Source organism: Haliaeetus leucocephalus, unplaced genomic scaffold, assembly GCF_000737465.1.
Source record: "Haliaeetus leucocephalus isolate CR32 unplaced genomic scaffold, Haliaeetus_leucocephalus-4.0 Scaffold451, whole genome shotgun sequence".
Classification (NCBI taxonomy): domain Eukaryota; kingdom Metazoa; phylum Chordata; class Aves; order Accipitriformes; family Accipitridae; genus Haliaeetus; species Haliaeetus leucocephalus.
In genome coordinates, this window is record NW_010972887.1 from 3,026,323 (window position 1) to 3,045,967 (window position 19,645).

The 19,645-nt window shown below is 39.5% G+C and overlaps 1 protein-coding gene across 1 annotated transcript in view; it reads right to left on the reverse strand.

Moving 5' to 3' along the window:
• TMEM163 (transmembrane protein 163) overlaps positions 1–19,552 on the reverse strand; it is a 104,760-nt gene extending 85,208 nt beyond the window's left edge. The window contains exons 1-2 of the mRNA XM_010575134.1: positions 19,216–19,552; positions 13,875–13,994 (exon numbers count right to left, since the gene is read on the reverse strand). Of these exons, the coding sequence (XP_010573436.1) occupies positions 13,875–13,994; positions 19,216–19,366 (271 nt within the window). The 5' untranslated portion in view covers positions 19,367–19,552. The remainder of the gene's footprint in view (positions 1–13,874; positions 13,995–19,215) is intronic.
• Positions 19,553–19,645: the final 93 nt, after the last annotated feature.

Consider the following 19,645-nt stretch of genomic DNA (forward strand, 5'->3'; position numbering starts at 1 on the left):
ATACCAGGAGGAGAAATAAAGTGAATCTTCATATGCAGAAAGTTGTTTATTATGTTTCTAAGACAACAAGGCAAGACTGTCTTCTCCATTCTACAATAGGTGGATACAAACTTTCAGCCACCTAAGAAAACCATCAGGGACACCATTCTGGTTGACAGTATCAACATTCATGTTCGTAGACTTCCTTTGCCTTCATAAATGGATTCTTGCTTAGTTTTTAAGCTACAAGGATTAGGTGGACTTCCTCCAACACCATAGCAATCCTCAGGCACATACATGCTTTAGCTACTCTGACCCATTAGACTCTCATTTCACTTCCATGTGTCATGCCCTGAAAAATATTCACAGCTCAGTTACAAATTATCAGCAGCAGATACTTACAGAGTAGTAAATGCAGTGACCAATCTGTCTATATAGTCTGTGAAAGATGTAACTTACCTAGTTTTAGAAGGGCACACCTGAGCCAGCCAAACCCCAAATGCCTGTTCAACTCCTGGCAAAAGAAAAACAGTGAAGAAGAAAAGAATAAAAGAGAAAACATTTGGTAACCTTATGGAATCCAACTGCACTTTTGATGCAGCTTTAAAACCTTACTTTTGAACTGTGGAGTGCCGAGCTTTGTTACAAAAAACTACGATTTTCAAAACCTCAGACTCAGTTTTCACAAAAAAAGTAAAAGTACGTGCAACAAACCTAGCATAGCCCTGCAAAAAATAACATCAGACTTGTGCTGACATGAAAAGTTACACTGAACATCGTGAGGTCAAACGTACAGCTAAAAAAATAGGTTCTTTCTTGAAATTCAAGGCCTCACTAATGTGTTCCTGACAACTGTCAGTGGTTAAAACCACCTTACTTGCTGCTCAAAGAGACTTTAAATTTTTTTAAACCGCCAACCTCCATAAGAATCTCTTCCTTGATCTCAAAAACTTCACGCACTTAGAATTCGAGGCAGGTTATTTCCTAGTGTTCTCCTGTCTTCTTTTATTTCTCAGTGGAACTCATCTGACAGCAGTTTTAAGCTGTAAAAAGTTCTTTCCAACATCTATCTGACCAATGAAAATGGTTACTCAAAGAAACAGAAGAAACACAAGTTTCCCAGCACTGAAAAAAACAAATGTTAATAGCATTTACCTCTCTCTACCACCTACCAAAGGGAGAAAAAAAAAGAAAAAAAGAAAAAGGTCCAAGTCCCTAAGTACTTCACTTCATGAACCTCAAGAAGCACTGCACCAACAGCCACTACCATTACACAACTGCACAATCCTGTCCTCTTACCCTTAATTGTCTAGCAGAGCCTTTACTCTGTTCCAGTTCAGCAGCAAGTGGGCTAACTGCATCACGAAAATACAAACAAGAATAAGACCACATTCCTCAAAACCCACCAACCCAAAACACATCGCTCAACTGTAAAATTACTACTGCCCAGGCAACAAGAAGTCAAATACATCTAAACACATTCAATCACAAGCATTACAGCATTAAAAATTCTGTGACTTTGAAATAGTTTTCACAAGGTAAACCACAACAAATGATGGAAATTATCCCACAAATCAGGAGATCTAGTACTGAGACGAAACAGCCTGTAATACCTGCCTAGAACTGTACATACAAAATTCAGTGCATGTTGTCACTATGGAAGACTTAGGATACACATAAACGTGTCAACTACTATATAGCAAAACCCTCCAATTTTTTGGCAGAAAATTCAATTCCTTTTTCATGTATCAAAACCTGATGTGTGCAGATGGAGAACAAGCTTACGGCAGTAAAATTATTTTCCCAAGGCTACAAAGAAAGCTTGGGTTATGCCCAGGATTAGAATAGTCCCTGGAGCAAATTCTTGGCCCGGTCTCTGTGAACCTAGCAGGATCAGAGTTAGCATTAATTCACCTTTTTTCCTCAGCTTGTGAAAGTTTAAACAGGCTGCCTTAAGCAAATATTATCTCACACAAATGAGGGACAAAACAAGAGTTACTATCAAAAAAAACCAAGAAAATGCTAAAAGGAGATATAAGTCTGAAAACACCTCATCTAGTGTAAGTTCATCCTATCATTTGCCATAAGCTTTAGGGCTAGATGCTTATCTGTTTCAAATTGAAATAAACTCATGGAAGTCAACAAATCTATGTACTCCAGCTGAAGATCTGTCCCTATAAATTACTTTAAGTGTATTTAGGAGATTTCAAGCCTAAAGATTCCATAAGCCATTAAACATTACTTGCAACATTATCCCTTAAATCCAAGCCTTGTTTTCATCCACCAGATGCTTCTCAGCAGGGAAATGTACACACGATAACCCAATGCGTATCTCTTAGTGGGAGAGTAGCAGGAAATCTCCCTTTGAGCAGGGTTTGCTCAAGTGTTCACCAGGATTCAAAATAACAAAATTGGATCATTTTGCTGCCCACATCTCAATATTAGATATGATTTATTTTTTTTTATTTTTTACACATGCAGAAGCAGTAACTACAGGTTTCCCATAATCAGAACTCACATGGTAAAAGAACATAACTATGAATTTTACCTCCTTAACTAACAATCTGTACAAATTAATTTGCTGACCTATTTTTTCATGGCTAGAAAGAATTGTTCAACAATCTCTCCTTTTCTTGTTGCAGCTAATTACACACAGAAATATCAAGTCATGACAAATAAAAGGGAGACACAGTTTATTATTAGTTTCTAATGCACCACAAAGATGAGCAAGTGAATTGGCTCTTTTGGGTACTATCAGTTCCACATAGTTAGACATTATAGACTGATACATGGTAGCTGCCGCAGCAAGTCAGAGAATAGTGATGTCTATCAAGTTGGGAGGTAGCCAATAATCCTCCAGGCATACATATAGCCCTCATTTGCTCTCTTACAAAACAACAAGCTAAGACTGATGCTTTTCGTCTGCCTTTCTGTATCCCCAGCAGCATGCACTTACACACATACAAACTGATCAGCATAACACAATGCTAGTACGGGCTGTCTTATTTTTTCTTGTGCTGTTTAGCAGTTTTCTCCTAACTCCTTAGCCCTGCAATTAGGAAGTGATCTGCCACCACTGCAATAAGTTTTGTCACTAGCTTCCATGATGCTAGCCAGGTCTGATGCTGGTTACTTGGCTCTGCCCTATGTTTTTCATGGAACTGTTAGAAACATTTTTCTAGGATTAACTCAATTCACACTAAATGTGAATTTAAGTGTTCCAAACATCACAAATCTATTATTAAATATCTGAAGCCATTTGTTGCTTTGAAAGACCATTCTTTTCATGGAAGGATCACAAATCATTCTTTTGATCAAGGTAAAGTAAGTTATGTGGTTTCCACAAAATACTATTTCTAAGGAACTCCTTTCTAATTTGGACTTCAACATTTCAAGTATACCTTAACCTGTCTACCAGTTGTCTACTGGGCCTACCAGAATGGGAATGCATGGAGCTACCTTTATTTTCCCCAGCTACACATCCTAGCTGAAACTGCAGGCTGCATTTCCATTCTATTAAATCTCCCACTGAACAATAATAAATCTTCCCTCTAAAATTTGAGATTTTTCTTCTCAGAGCCTAGGGAAATACTGTCATTCTTTGGCCATTGAAATGTTTCATTAAAAAATGCGATCTGAGGACAATGCACTTAGAGGTATATTTTCTTCACCCAGATATATTGAAAAGATACATTATACTTAACAGTTCCTTGATGCATAATTTTTAATAGCAGAAGATAAACAGTCTTCATATCTGATGAGAAATCTTCATTTAGGTTCAGCTGAGGAACTTGTTCTGCCATAGATATTTCTCATGTTCTCAGGATAGCACCTAGCATGAAAATGGCCCAGAGATCTCTCCAGAAAAACATAGTTCGTGGTGCAAGTACCAAAAGCCACTTATTCTGCAGCAGTTCCTGGAAGGAAGATGCCTCTTGTCTAGCTATTTTTATGGTATTTGTCAGACTATACCCCTTCCTCTGCAGTTTTTCTGTCTAGCAAAAATACCAGCTGGTTATTTCTGGTCACTCTTCTTTGACTAAGCACTGACTAATTCGTTTCTTCTAACTCCGAAGCTAAGCTTATCTGTCCCTTTTACTCCACATCCAGAGAAAAAAAGAACAGTAATGGGTCATACATGAAAGTCAGAAGAGATACTTAGGAGCTCTTTATGTTTTTTCTGAAGAAGGTTGGTTTGCAAATGAAGGTTAGCGTCTATTAAAAGTTATCTTGCCTTACCCTACTTCCAGACTTTGGTTTCAGTCTTTAACCAAGACTTGCGATAATCCTCATTTGAACAAAGCTAATTTGACCAGGTTGTACTACCCTTTCAATACAATGTATCAAAGTTTTCCAATCCTTCAGCCTGAAAGACTTGACCAACTGACACTACAGTTGCTTGACAGAATATCAAGATCTATGAATGCAAAATAGAGATCAGAACAACTATAGGCCCTTATCATCCAAGTACCATACCCTCAATGAAAAAAAAAACCAAAAAACTCAACACCACCGAACAACCCAACTCCACAGTATTTTTACCTATTTTTATTTTAGACTAATATTTCTGTAATATTTTCAGTAAGGTACAATAATGGATTGATCAAACCACACATTGTTTTACAATGCGCCAGAAATGCACAACACTACAGTGGACAAGCACAGCTGTTTCACAGAGCATAGCGGGGTTCTAGTACAGTTTATCACCTACAATGATAAATAATAATTTTTTCAAATAAAATAGTAGCTTAATTTATCAAACCGGATTTTTCACAAGATCAGTACTAACATGCCTTTTCTCAAAAAGTATCATAGCATGTAACAAATAGGAGTATCTAGGACATAAGCTTTATGCTCTTGCTGGTGGTGTTTTCAGAAACAAAAGTGTCCCTCAGTTAATACTGGGTTATTAACCTCAGAACGGGCAGTGCCACCTACTGAAACAACATCACCCTCCATTATAATAGATTTTCTCCACTACCACTCTGTATGTACCCACTCTCAGATGCTCCCATTTCTCATCTAGCACTACCACTGCTTCACCAGAGTTGGCAAAAAGGAAGCACATGTGTCAGCCAACCAACAGTATGTTCTACTGCAACGTGGTATAGATCTGCTAGGAGCTATATTGCACTGTAAAGAAGCAGATATTATTTATGTGATTATTTTACTGTTATTAAGTCCTCCTACAGTGCGGGCATATACTGTATGAGTCATCTGCAAATAAAATTCTCTACTGAAAAAGTATTAAAATCTAACAAGCTTCAACTTTCAGTGAAGGGAACTCAAACACTGTTACTGAAAAATCACAGAGAATAAGTGCCAAGAAGTAAACACCAAGCACTATCAACCTCCCCAGTAAAGCAAAAGTTATAAGTGTTATTAAAAAATTTAAATCAGGTACAAGTTCACATTTTGTTGTTTACTTTTGTTGTCTACTAAGTTAAAACACATGAATATTTTAAAATTTCTGGCAGAAGTAAAGAAAACCTAAGGGAAAGAAAGCTGTGTTCTGATTTTCATCACTTTCACTGCTGCTCAATAAGTTGTTTTTAATTCAGTAGTGCTTTACAACCTCACAAACTTCAAACAATAAAGTGATACTGTACAATGAATATTAAACATCCATTTTCTTTCATTAATCTTGATTTTCAGCTCCAGATACAAAGAATTACAAGTTCATCTTTGCCAATAAGCAAAGCAGCGTATTTTTAAATTGGGAGAGCAGAGAAAATATCTCATGATCTACGAAAATCAAATTCTACTGGTATATCAGGCATTCATAAAGAAATCTGCTAACACATTCATGCCTTTGCACAAAAGGTAAGCCTGCAACAGCTGAGGTACTACTTTGTGGAACTGATACTACAACGATTGATTGAAAATACATTTGACTTTTAAGACTGCAGTGATGATCCTTCAAAGGGCAGATGTACAACCACTTACCTATGCGCTATACCAAATAAACCAAGAGCAGCAACTGAGACTTGTACTAGAGGATTATTTAAATTCAATTTTACACAGAAAAAGTCAAACAGTTCTTCATGGACAACAGTTAGTACCAATCACATGCAATAAACATAATATTCCTTCCTTTTCTAACTATTTTTGTCTATTTCAGCCAAGAAACACATTTTTCATCCACTACAGGCTCAGGATGGCTGTAGGGCACATCATTCCCACACCACCCAGTTATCGCCAAGTGGCATGCCTAAAACCCTTCCCATTAAGTGTTCAGTTCTTCTTTTCCCATATGCAAAATTCATCCTCTACCTACATCTGTGTCTAGTGGCACAGTATAATTCTCAGTGATATGAGTAGGATCCATGACACCAGCCCAATTACTTAACACTGCCGAGTTATTTACCTCACTTATTTGTATATTGTACCTTGCTACACAACTGTATTTTCATAGTTAGAACCTCTGAATCATCAAACACAAAGTTGCCTTTAATGGAACCCTAGCAGAGATCTGATGGCAACACTGAAGACCAAATTCTGAGTGTCTAAAGTCTCCTGCTATGAAATAAATATAATATATATTAGAATATGTATATTATATATATTTTATATGGTATAAATTATGTAATATAATAGAGATGTTAATTCATTTAAAGGACATTACTGTTTTAGATATTGCACACACTTATTTCAGACTTTTGCACAAAAAAAGCCCACAATCTCAGAAAGGAAAATTAAAACAACAAATTGTGTTTATGATTTTTACACTAAATAGCCTAGACTTAACATACTTGCATGTTCCTCATTCTTCATGAAATGATGTTAGAGTGCTAGCTCTCCCTCAATATCAGCATCCTGGTTTAATTTCAAAATTCTTTAGGATGATCTTTTCTTATGAGAAAGGAATCAGTACTTCGCACAAGGAATGATTAAATGGCAATTTTCTAATGTAAAAATACAACAGGCTCGTATGTTTTAAAGGTTAGCATTTAAACACAAACTCAGTTGTTTTAATACACTTCTACCGCAGCAACAATTTTTCAAATTGTTTACTGTTCAAATATATAGACAGAGATCATTATATAGCCTGTTCTAGATTTCACAGATTTCTATCATCATTTTGCCTGCCAACTAAGGAAAAGATTTCATGATGTGTGAAGCATTGCAGATTTTAGACCTATACTTCTGTTCAACAGCTATCAGTCTTGAACTTGACATCCATATGCTATTTTCTCCTCCCAAGAAAGTCACTTAGATTTTTGTACGCCTAAAAAAAGACAGGCCCTTACCGGTCTCTCATCTGATTTTCAGTGAATGAAAATTGCATTTTGCTCTTACTAAGTACAGATTGACCTATACAAAAGGCTATCTTTTGCCAGTGCTGCACAGGCAATGGATATTTTTGTCCTTTAGATCTTACGTATAACATGGTTAGGACCAAATTCTGGTTTTGACTGTAGTGATGCAGCTATAATGAGGACAATAGGGTTGCACAAGTGTCACCAAAATCAGAACTCTACCTTGGGAATTTAAGTTCTATATTTCATTAACACTTCTGTGAGACTACAGCCCTGAAGCATCTGTCTTTTTGTAACTGATGTAATTAAATGCCCTAAGAAATATGCAAAATGAGGGATCTGCACACTATCACACAGCAGCTCTATTCTGTATTTAGCCTTTACTTGGTTTTAAGGGTCTGCATGGTATTGTGACTTGAAATGTAACTTTCTGAATAAATGTAATGTGCTCTACTAAACAAAACAAAACAAAACACAACACAAAAAAACCCCACACCTCTCAGGTCTTTAGGAGCTAGAAATGAAATTCTATATAGCTCCTGGAAGAGAAAACACAAAGACCAATACTTTTCCTGTGGTCAGTGGTCCTGGAGAATTGTTTAGGTACCCAGCTGAGACACTCTAAAACAGGCCTGAGTTCTGAATGCCCATCATTCCTCTGAAATTCAGTGACCTTTAAAGAACGTTGAATTGGATATCCAAACTAAAGAGCCTCAGAATCATGAACCTTCACCTTTATTAGTAGGATTATTATTCACAGCTGTGCCCAGGGTATACTAAGTATTGGGCAAACATAAGGGAAAGCCCGCATATATTAATTTTTCAAGCAAGAATAGGAATGGGTCACTGGGAAAATGATATATTCATCAATAAATTAATATAGTCACTCCCAACTCAGTCATCTGAGTAGTATGCCTGAGATGAGCAGTGACAGATTACATCAATAAGTTCACATCCAAGCATCCAGATGATAACACCTTCAATTGCTCAACGTTTGTCCCATGTAACTCCATTTGCAGTACACCAGAGTAGCATAATAGGGAAGGAGAATCAGCAGTCATGTCCTACAGCTAACCAAAATGAGATTTTATGGCTCAGTTTAGTCATTCCAATGAATGAAGTAGACCTGGATCCATACTTCCTAAGGTTTGTTGGCATTTGAATCCATCTGTTAGACTGGGATGGGATGTCTGAACTGGGATGAAGCTTTAATCTGAAAGCAAGCTCTACCCTGAAATTTCTAAGTGTATGGACCATGCATTTCAAACATAATGCCTCTCTAATCCCAGTATGTGGAAGCTCACTTTAATAAAACATTTTTCAGCAATTCATTTTGAAACACAGATGATTTTGTATACAAAATCAGAATGCCAGTTTCTTTGCATTTATTTGTAATATCTTATGCATGGGCCAATAGTTAATCCTATAAAATATTCCCACCTACAGAACTGTATCTACCAAGTTTCCACAGAGATACCATACAGATTAACAAAATCATAGAATCATGTAGGTTGGAAAAGACCTTGAAGATCAAGTCCAACTGTCAACCTAACACTGCCAAGTCGACCACCAAACCATGTCCCTAAGCACCACATCTACATGACTTTTAAATCCCTCCAGGTGGCGACCCAACCACTTCCCTGGGCAGCCTGTTCCAATGCTTGACAACCCTTTCAGTAAAAAAATTTTTCTTAATATCCAACCTAAATCTCCCCTAGCGCAACTTGAGGCCATTTCGTCTTGTTCTATCACTTGTTACTTGGGAGAATAGACCCACACCCACCTCGCTACAACCTTCTTCCATGTAGTTGTACAGAGCAATAAGGTCTCCTCTCAGCCTCCTTTTCTCCAGACTAAACAAGCCCAGGTTCCTCAGCTGCTCCTCAAAAGACTTGTGCTCTAGACCCTTCACCAGCTTTGTTGCTCTTCTTTGGACACGCTCCAGCACCTCAATGCCTTTCTTGTAGTGAATAAAATTCACCTTCTCAAAATAACAGTGCATATTTACCACACTAGACTAAACACTTATCAGAATAGGACCTCAAATCATGGACCTATTGGTTGCACTCAAGTTTTCACTTATTTCTATAAAGCTAAACCCTTAAATATGTCTGTGGTGATCTAAAAGGAGTGATCTCCAAGACAACCATGAGGACAGATTTCACAACCTGCCTGTTATTTCTCCAGCATTTTGCAAATAGCCCAGCATCGACTCTTCCCGTGATGCATTAGCATGCAGGGCCTATTCAGCACATTCTGACCACACTGGGACAGGCTGTCTGCAAGTTCCATCTCAATGGCTGCCTCATGAAAACCCTTAACAAAGCTTACATTTACAAAGGCCCACATTCTAAATCTTTACTCAATCTCTGACTACAAAGAGAGCTTTTAGTACAAAATTTGGTCTATACGTTGTTCTGATATATCGATATGACTACTCCATTCACTGTGAAACAATTTTAGCTAACCAAATCAGGAAGATGAATGAACAAACTACGTTCTGTGAATCACAAATCTACACTGGACAAGAAATACCAGATAGAATGAGAGTTTGTTTCTGCTTTGACAATATTATCAGAGATTAGCTGCTTGAGCAGAAATTAAACTTTAACAGCAAAAGCTATATTTCCGGATTTTTCAAAATTATGCTTTAGTAACATAAATGTCAAGAAATTAAGAATAATGGGTTTCAAAACACCAGAGTTCCATTCCACAGTAATAGTCCCTTGTCCTCTGCTATGATTCTGAAACTAGGCTCAGTATGAACCTACAATACTGCAGCTACAGAAAGGAGACATTATAGTTGTTATTATGAAATGATTTAGACTGCAGCCTTATACTACACATATATATGTTGAAAAAAATATGTTCATATTGTATTATCATTCTTTTCTTGTATTATTGTAAACCAGAAACAAATAATTATATCAAAATAATTAATCCAGTACTTACTTGGGGTGCTGAGGAATAAATTAATGTTCATTTTAGTAATTTTTATCATGCCTGTATGAGTTTATGACTATATATTTATAAAAATGTAAATCCACTCTTTATAAGAATTCTACAAACATACAAATTTCAGGCAGCATCAAAATGAAAAGCAAAATTAACTTATTCCTCAGGCATTGCTCAGTATCTGACCATAAAAGTATTGTACAAAACCACAAATGTCAGAATATGCATAACTGATTCTAAGTAAGCCTAAATTTCAGTTGCTAAAGATGATACCATAGGGCTCCACTGACCTCAAGGATCTTACAAATTTAAGTCTATAAAGATTTTACTGAAGCCGTGTGCAACTATCTGCTGGAAAGCAACACCTTCAACAGCATCCAAAGCCAGTGAGACCATAACCATTACCACGGAGTGCAGAAGCTGCATTTCGAGACAGCAGCCAAAGCTTCCAAATGGTCTTTTATAAGTACAGCACTTCTGTGGTAAAAATCAGTATATTAAGTTCCTGATAGCAAGAGATCTGTTCTTTCAGCTAAATAAAAAAGCTGATTTTATGGTTTGTGTAAATCCTACTTCTCAATATTAGTGAATGAAAGATGATGATTTCCTTTTCCCTTAAGCAGACATCCTGCTCCATATCCAGCCTAGCTTGGTTTAGATTTCCAAACCTAAAGAGACCAAACACATTTTGATGTATACACCAGCATTTCATCTTCTGCGTTCCAATATGTCAGGCCACAAACAGCCCATCCCAAAGAGAATACATACTATACACCTGTTATGTAGCAAATATACGACATGTATATAGGTACATCATCATTTGAATTTATATACTTTTATAATACACTATACACAGGTTCTTAATAGTAAGTCTAACACACAGAGTTCAGATCAATGGATTTCATGCCTCATGTGCCATAGATCATTACCTAATAAGGAAACTACTTTGTGTATTCAGGTCAACATAAGATTTGTCAATCTCTTTCAATATTACCAAGTGAAAGTTCAGCTGGGGCATCATCATAATCCCACCGACAGCAAACATCTCGTACCAGTCAAGATAAACCATTCCAACTTACTCTAATGCTGGAAAAATGTAGCTTTGGAAGCAAACAGAGTAGTCTTGAAAGCAAGGATGGTAATAATGCGGCAGCACTCAAGGGAGGGAGCAGACCATAAAAAAGGAAAGGTAGTCTAGTTACAAACACTTGGTTGGAAAAGGAGACTCCTGAATCACTTCCCCACTCTCCACACAGACCATGTACACGGGTATCACTCCCCTTAGTATTTTTCTTATCCTCCATGTCCTCCATTTCTTCAACTACAGTTATCAAGTAATGTCAGTTCCCTGGCCTACTACTATCTTTACTATATCATGTGCTGCGGCAAAAGCAGATAGACTTGCAATAAAGTCTTTGGAAGCATGTAAGAGGATAAAACAGAAATTTACAGGAAGAATTTATCAGGGAATCAGAAACAGTAGTGAGAATACAGTCAGTGTAGCCCAACAATTAGCACAGCAGGTCCCCATTTTTCACTGAAATTGAACGTCAGGGCTGTACTGCTAACACTTTACCATTACAGACAAGGGTAAAACAGAAACAGGATACTTTAAATAGCAGGTGACTACAAAGAATTGGAAGTGTCAAACACCCCAAAGTGACAACTCATCATTTATATCAAACAGGTAGCAAACCCTGGTCACCTGGCATGTCTCCCAACTCATGGATTGGCTAGAGGAACCTGCTAAAAGGACAGCACAAAGGAAGAGAGCAGCCAATGTGAGATGATAAACTGAGTAGAACTGCTGAAATTGCATGGGGGAGCAAAGCAATTCTAGAAGAACATATTTTCCTCAAAGATTAAGAAGTTTTAATACTAAGCATATCAAAAGCCCTGGCAATGTTTTTGTGGCATACAAGTTAACTGTCAACTGTCTATTAAGAGTCTGTGTATATAGATTTAATATGTATCTGTGTGCTGCTTCCTCTTGTATTTTTCATAAATTTAGCCCCTTCAAACCACAAGGAAAGATACATTCCAAAGACATATAACTAGTCAACTACTAACAGCTAATTTCAATGCCTGAGTTCAATGCCTATCCACTCCACTGAGTATGCAGTCACATTATATCCAGGCAGGACTACCTTATCTGCTGGGTTTTTTTGTAGGGTTTCTAAAACACTGCCATGAATAAGGAAAACAGAAAACAAAAGCTTTCAGATAACCTAACTAATCTTAGAAAAATTTTTAAAAAAGACCCTTTTAAAAGAAATGGAGTGGTTTCGTTATCCATTTTATACTTAAGTCTCGCAACTCTGACAAATGAAAATGTAAAATAAAATTAAGCCATTTCTCAATATTCCCTAAAATTATATTGTTAATTATTCTATAACATAGTACTTACTTTTATGTTGCTTCAGTAGCAAAGACAGATTATTGTATTTTCATGAAGCAGAACAAAATGGAAACTCAGATGTCCTGCTTTCTTTCTTAACATTAAAATTCTTCACAATGTTAGATTCTGCTTTTAACTGTTCCTTCTCTTTTCTCTTTTTTGAATCAAGTTATTGTACCTGTGTTTCTATATAAATCACTCTGAGAAATGTATGTTGAGTTTTCAGAGACCATTTGGTCGGATTCTAATAATCTCTCCTGGGAGCTGACACCAACTTCCAGCAGCAGGTCGTACACTGCAGATTAGAATAATAAAGCACATGCTGCTGCAGCTTCAAACCACCTCCCTCCCCCCCCCAAAAAAAAACCCAACAACAAAAAAGCAAGTCTGTCTTTATCAAGCTGAAGAATGATGTTTTGAGACATCTCTAGATGTCTTGTCTCCTAGGCAGAGCTTTTCTTTTGTTTATATAAACACATAAATTCAGTCACTTCTGGTTTTTCCTTCTTTTAAACAGAGAATATGCCATCGCAAAGATTTTGTTCCAGATTCCACATTTCTTTTTGTCCTTACAGTAATGCAGTGTTACTTAATTGACCAAGATAGAAAGCTGGTATTTTAAAAATTTGCATTGAACTGAAATATATTTTTATTTACACAATGTAGCTTTTTTTCCTGTTGTGAAATAAAAGAAATATATTTCCTTTTTTCCATATAAAAGTGGTTTCGGGTTTTTTTCCAAATTCTTTGTGTAAACTAAGCAAATGTCTTGAAACTTAAAGAAAAACACTGGCTTAAAAAAACACCCTAGTATTTCTCCTCCAGATTAGCATTGTGTTAGGGTATCTGTCAGCGTAGTACAGATAAATTATATATTTCTCCCTTACAATTCACTATTCTTTATTATAGCGTTCCCACTACAAATCCCAGGTGGATTAAGACTTGTCATATTTGACCTCTTTAGTTAAAGGCAATCCACTGCATAATGATTTTTACACTATTTTGTAAAATGAACAGTTCCACATGCATAAATGCTAACAGGAATCAACATCTCCTGTTTCTTTCTCTGACCTTCAACAACCCTATCCTCTGCAGAAAAAAATAACAGTTTTACTAATTTATAAGCACCATGCAGACACAGGCAGTCTAGAGAAAAACCTCTTTAGCAGTTGTAAAGAAAAAACATGAGAAAGCTTCCACAAAGAGAGAAATTCTGAGAGCCCAAAAGAAAAAAGAAAAAAAAAGGAAGAGGTGTGAAGGTTTAAAATATTCCCAATACTCACTGAAAGCAGCCACTGCAAGAGCCAGTGTGACAATAATGGAGACCCAGGAAACCCACAATGCCTTCTTTCTGTAGCTTTGAGCTTCATGAGGTTTTAGCCTCGTACTGCTTTCTAGCAAACCTGATAAGCAATAAGCAAAGAGGGTATGAACAATACATTGCTCCTTTTAAAAACACAGCTGTGTTAGTTCAGACCTAGATCATATATTTACATTATATATTACATACAGAATCAAATCCTGCTCACATTATTAAGGTTAAGTGAATGAAGCCACCAGAAACATATGAGTAAGCAAGGAGAGCACACACAAGTTGTTTTGATTTCACATAGAAAGACCCACACATCAGTCACTTAAAAAGAGCACTGCAGTTGTAGGGCAGTTACAAAATTCACATCCCTTACATTTTCCACCTGTACATCTACACAAGAAAGGGCTCTGTCCTATACTCACTCAGATCAAAACTCGTTTCAGAACTTCAGGATCCTGAACATAATTAACATAGGAGAAAAACTCGTGCTCACCAGTCTCTGCGAAATAACCTACTGATGCACAGGAATATACTGCACATATTGAGCACTGAAGTAGAAGCAGGCATACCTTAGAATCGAAGCTATCACAGTTGAAAAAACCTCTTGAAGCATAACGTCCTTCATGTGAGGTAAGAATACATCCCCATCTAGAACTAACTGAAGAACCAATTCTATCGTTATTGCAATCAGCACGGAAGTCTGTTGAACACAAGTGAATGGGATTGCTTTCTCTCTTTTTTAAAGCTTTCAATTTGTGGAATTCTTTTGTCCACTCATCTTAAATCACAGAGAAGAATTCAGGTTAAAAATAAAGAAAATAACAACATTCTTTGGTTTTTATTCTCTCAGTCTGAGTCTTAAGCCACTTTTAAAATGCATTCAGAATTTAACATATTTGCCTTCTGTATATCCCATCCAGATTCTTTTGTGCTTAATATATTCATCTAATTTGAAACATACATTCTTTTTCACCAGCAAGTTCCAGCTCAAATCTGCTTAGTTAGAGAGAATGCCTGATAGCTTTTAACTTTCTTAATTAATTACTCCAGAAAATGTGGGTGGTTCCTCTTAAATGATGATCACTTTTCAGAGGGACTTGCCTGCACTGAATGCATTGAACTGGGGCACTGGTTTAATAGCACAACCTTTCAGTAGCGGGTCTAATGCCTTAGACAAAGGGTTGAGAACAGGGGCTCTGGCAGACTCAGCAGCAGATTAAAACATAACAGCTGAAGCTGTTACTATCCTCACCTTCCCCAGTTTTCTCTCTGATGGCTATTGCCACTTTCAAGGCAGGGACACCTGACCTGGTTATTAGTATACTCCTGAATCCACACCTTGTTTAACCAAGTTTATTAACATTAACAGATACTGATTTCAACCAACTGTACTATACTGGCTGAAAACTGCAATGGTTTAGGAATCATTTCAGAAGTGAAGCAGACATCTCTGCCTCAGGGGCAGCAATGTGTCAGCAGAGGGGCAGGCATCCAAGGGTGGTAACAATTCAAGTCACCGGATTTTATTCTGCCACTTGAAGTCTGTCAAAATTACTGGTTCTAATCCTAGCACAATCGGTAGGATTCACGTTGTCTTGGAAAAATTCTTCATGCTTTTTTCACCTCAATTACAATAAAGGAGAGAGAGTTTCTTTATGGTAGTTCAGAAAGCCACTGGGAGAATTTCATGCTTGTACTGTGTTTTTAGAAAATTTAAAATATTACCTCACTTTTGTGCTACACACTCCCCTCTTTATGAATGGAAAACAATTTGCAAACTTGCATGCAGGAGAATTACTAGACCCTATATTGAAATGATGTCTCTTTCTTATTACGTGCGTTCTTTCTTTAATAGATGAAAACTACCAGATGACAACTCTGAAGGGTTTGAGTCTTTTACTGATAGTACTGCACAGCTATTTGTCATATAGCCCGCTTTCATTTGTGTGAAGAAATATTTTTTTTCCCCAATGTTTGCCCTATCTTCTGCCACTACATATAATGATGCACAGTTTAACTGCTGTCTGATATGAGGTAATTTAACAATACATCTTGAAATATAGGAGAGTTTTCTACTAATATAACCATAGAGAAAACACATCTTCTCACGTTTTGCGCCCCTCCTGCCCCCTCCCCAAACCAAGGATTTTAAATTACAGCCCAAATCTTATTGGAATGTAAAGCAAAGCAGGTTTTCTTAGTGAAGTTTTGATTCTCAATATTTCAAACCTCAAATAAACACGGATCACAATGACAGACATCCTCACCTGTTTGTTTCTTTAAAGACATCCTATAATTCATGGCTACAGCTCACTATTACCTGGGAAGTCCAACATACACAGTGGATACTTACAAATCAAATAATACCCTAATTAAATTAAGAAATTAATAATAAGCCCCATAGCTAGTGCAGCACTGTTGATTACTATTCACATGTCAAGCACGTGTCCAGTATGACAGAGACTGCAATCCTTATAAAACTGAACCACTTCTGCCGTGTGTGTGTGTGTTTGTCTTTCTCTCTCTCTCAAAATGGCTGGCATATTCTAGCTGTCAGAGATGTGATCCCTTCCTTCCTAAAATAATTCAAATAATTTTTTGTATCTACAATTTTCACCCCTGAGAAAGATCATATTATTCTTACGAGTGTCCTAGGGGACGGCACACAAAAATACAAACTCATTCACGTGACTACCAAGCCCATAGCATGAAAATTATTTAGAAGCAACAGCAGCTCCTTAATTTACACGCAACAACACAATTCACAAGGTAAACCTCCATATTTTTTCCACTGACCAGTAGAAAACAAGTTTAAAGCATCCATGGGAGGCTGAAAGATAATCTTTCGGTATGGCCTGCATTGCTACAAAAATAAAAAGCTAGTATCTACTGATAAAATTCCTCCACCCTGAAATCAACATACTGAGTAATTTTATTGCCATTAATTTATTTAACACATAGGTATCCTCAAGGTAAAGAAGAGATGATGAGCTGGTTAAATCCACTGGATTTTTACTTTATCTTTCAGTACCTTCCTATATTAACAGATTTTCTTCCCATAAAAAAATCAGAAGGAGAAAAAACCTGTCTAACAGTTGCAGAACACAAGCTTGGCATATTTGTGAAGTGATTCTAGGATATTCTTTACCATATGCTGACTTACCAGAAGTACTTTTCTATTTGGCTAAGGGATCATTTTAAAATGTCAAGTTAGAATTTGTGGAAGAGATAAGACTAATAGAAAAATTGTTCACCTAAGATGTTAATTTAAGGACCCATCCACAAAATTATCACTGATTTTGATCTGGCTCTTAAAGAGCAAATAATCTTGTTCCAAAATTTAGGGTTAGTTTTTATTTTTAGCAAACATGGAAGTATCATCTCTATAACTGGATCTGCTATGATTCATTGGACAGGATCATAAGAAAAAGTACAATCTAAAAGGACAGACTAACAATTTCAACAGGGACAACCTGCAAAAAGCATACCAGATTTTCCTCTACAATGGTAGATGGAATCGGTGACTGTAGGGAAGGCTAAAAGAAATCTACTGCAAGGGCCACAGAAAGAGCGTGAAGGCAGAGAAGGAAATAGAATCAGCAGCTTCAGTCTCATGCCCCTCCTAGAAAGAGATAAGGTTAGGTACAACAGACTCTCTTTTTGGAATTACCCTTAATACCAGAAGAGCCAGCTTTCATCTTCAGTTCTGTCATACTGGGCACAAATTAAAAATCTTTGTAATCAAACTTCCATGTTTGAACCATAATCAAAATTCCTGATTCTTGTTATTTAAAACAGAACTGAAGCCTCAAATTGCCCCCAGTCACAATGTCTGTCCCCTGCCATTGGCGGCGACAGTGAGGGTACTCCTGGAAAAAGGGCTGCTGTCCCCAGCCCCAACGTGACTGAAACCAGTCAGGGAAGATGGTGACTGCTCTTCCCCCTTACTTCTCTACTTCGTGTCTAGGATTTGTGAGCAAGCACAGGCATTTGGAAAGCTGGGGAAAGAACAGGGGATATGGGGGTTACATGTAGGATTAAGACCGAGAACACAAAAGGGACTCGGGGACGCTGAAAGCAAAAAGAGAAAGGAAGTAAAGGCAATAGAAAGGCTAAGGAAAGCCTATACGTGAAATAAAAAACGGAGACAAATTGTGTGGAAGAGGAGCCTGGAGGCATTGTGGAGGACAAGGCAATGGGGAGGGTTAAAATGGCAGCTGCCTTTATGGGCCGCAGGTAAGCTAGCACCTCACACATCGTTAACAGATGTCCAAAATAGGCGTGCTTCACATTAAAGAGTAACACGGTTTGGAAGCAGGCAGCTTTCCATCCCTGGCCAGATATTTAGGCAAATACTAAAAACCGAGTTATATGGAAGCGCATTGCACGGTAGGGGAAGGGAGACAAGGAGTGAGGTAACCGCCCTGACTTCGCTACCCAGCCAGGGCCGTAGCAGACCCCCACAGAAAGGCCCCGTTGTGCCCCTGCTCGGAAGGCGGCTGCCACAAGCCCCGCTGGCAGGTAACCTCAGCGGCCTCCCTCCCTCCCTTCGGCGGCGAGAAAACCCTCCGGCGCTGCCTGTCCCTCCCGGGAGCCCCCGCCGGCCACCTGCGCCCCTCAGCCCGGGCTCTCCCCCTCGCCTGTGGAGCGGGAGCGGCGCCGTGTGCCGCCGCCCGCCAGCACCCGCTCCCCCGCCAGGCAGGCAGGCAGGCAAGTTTTCGGGCGAGGTGGGAACGGCCAGGAATAGAGTTTATAAAAATATTTTAAAGCTGTCGCGGGGTGCTCGTACTAGAACTAAAAAGGGGTAAAAAAAAAAAGCTTCGAGGGCGGTGCGGGGGGGGAATGTTAAGCGAGTGCCAGCAGCGGGCTGAGGAGAGGCGGCCGGGGGCGCTGAGGCGGCGGCAGGGGCAGGGCGGGAGAGGGGCCTGCGGGCCCTCACACGGCGGGGGGGCGGGGGCGCCGGCGGGGAGGGGGGGGTGTGAGGGACAGCAAGGGGGTCCGGAGGAGACCGGGGTGCTGAGAAGCACAGCGGGCGGCTGCGAGCAGAGAGCGGCTGGTGGGGGCAGTTCGGAGGAGAGGAGCCGGTGTGGGGCTGCCAGGGCTGAAGAAGAGGGGGCGGGAAGGGCTGCTGTGGCGGAATGAGGAGGAGGAGGGCATGGGTCCAGGAGAGCGAGGCGTGAGGGTGCTGCAGGGAGGGTGTAGGAAAAGCTGTCGGGGGTGGGTGTTAGGCGTCTCGGGACGGAGGGGAGGTGGTGGGGCATGCCACGGAGGGAGGAAGGCGGGTGCGGGGTGAGGGACGGGCGGGTGCTCACCTCTGTCCTCCAGCCCCTCGCTGAACTGTCCGCTCTCCCCGATCCGCAGCTGCTCCTGCTGCTCCCGGGGGGGCACCGGCGGGCTGGCCCCGGGGGGCTGCACGATGGCGGGGTCCGGAGTGGTGTCCAGGGGGGCAGCGGACGGCTCCATTTCTTGCGGGGCGGCGGGAAACGGCTGGCGACTGTGGCAGCGAAGCGAGGAGCGAGCGGAGCATCCAGCCCGGGTGCGAGCCCGGGGAGAGGAGGAGACTCCGGCTCAGAGCATCAGGGAGACGGGAGCAGGCAGCAAACAAACTCCTCCGGCTGCTCCCCGCCAGCCGCCCCCCGCGGCCGCCTCATCACTAACCTCGCCGGCGGCGGAGTAGGGGGGGCAGGTGGGAGAGCGGTGCCGCCCCCCCGCGCTGCCCTTCCCCTCCCCGCCCCGGGGAGA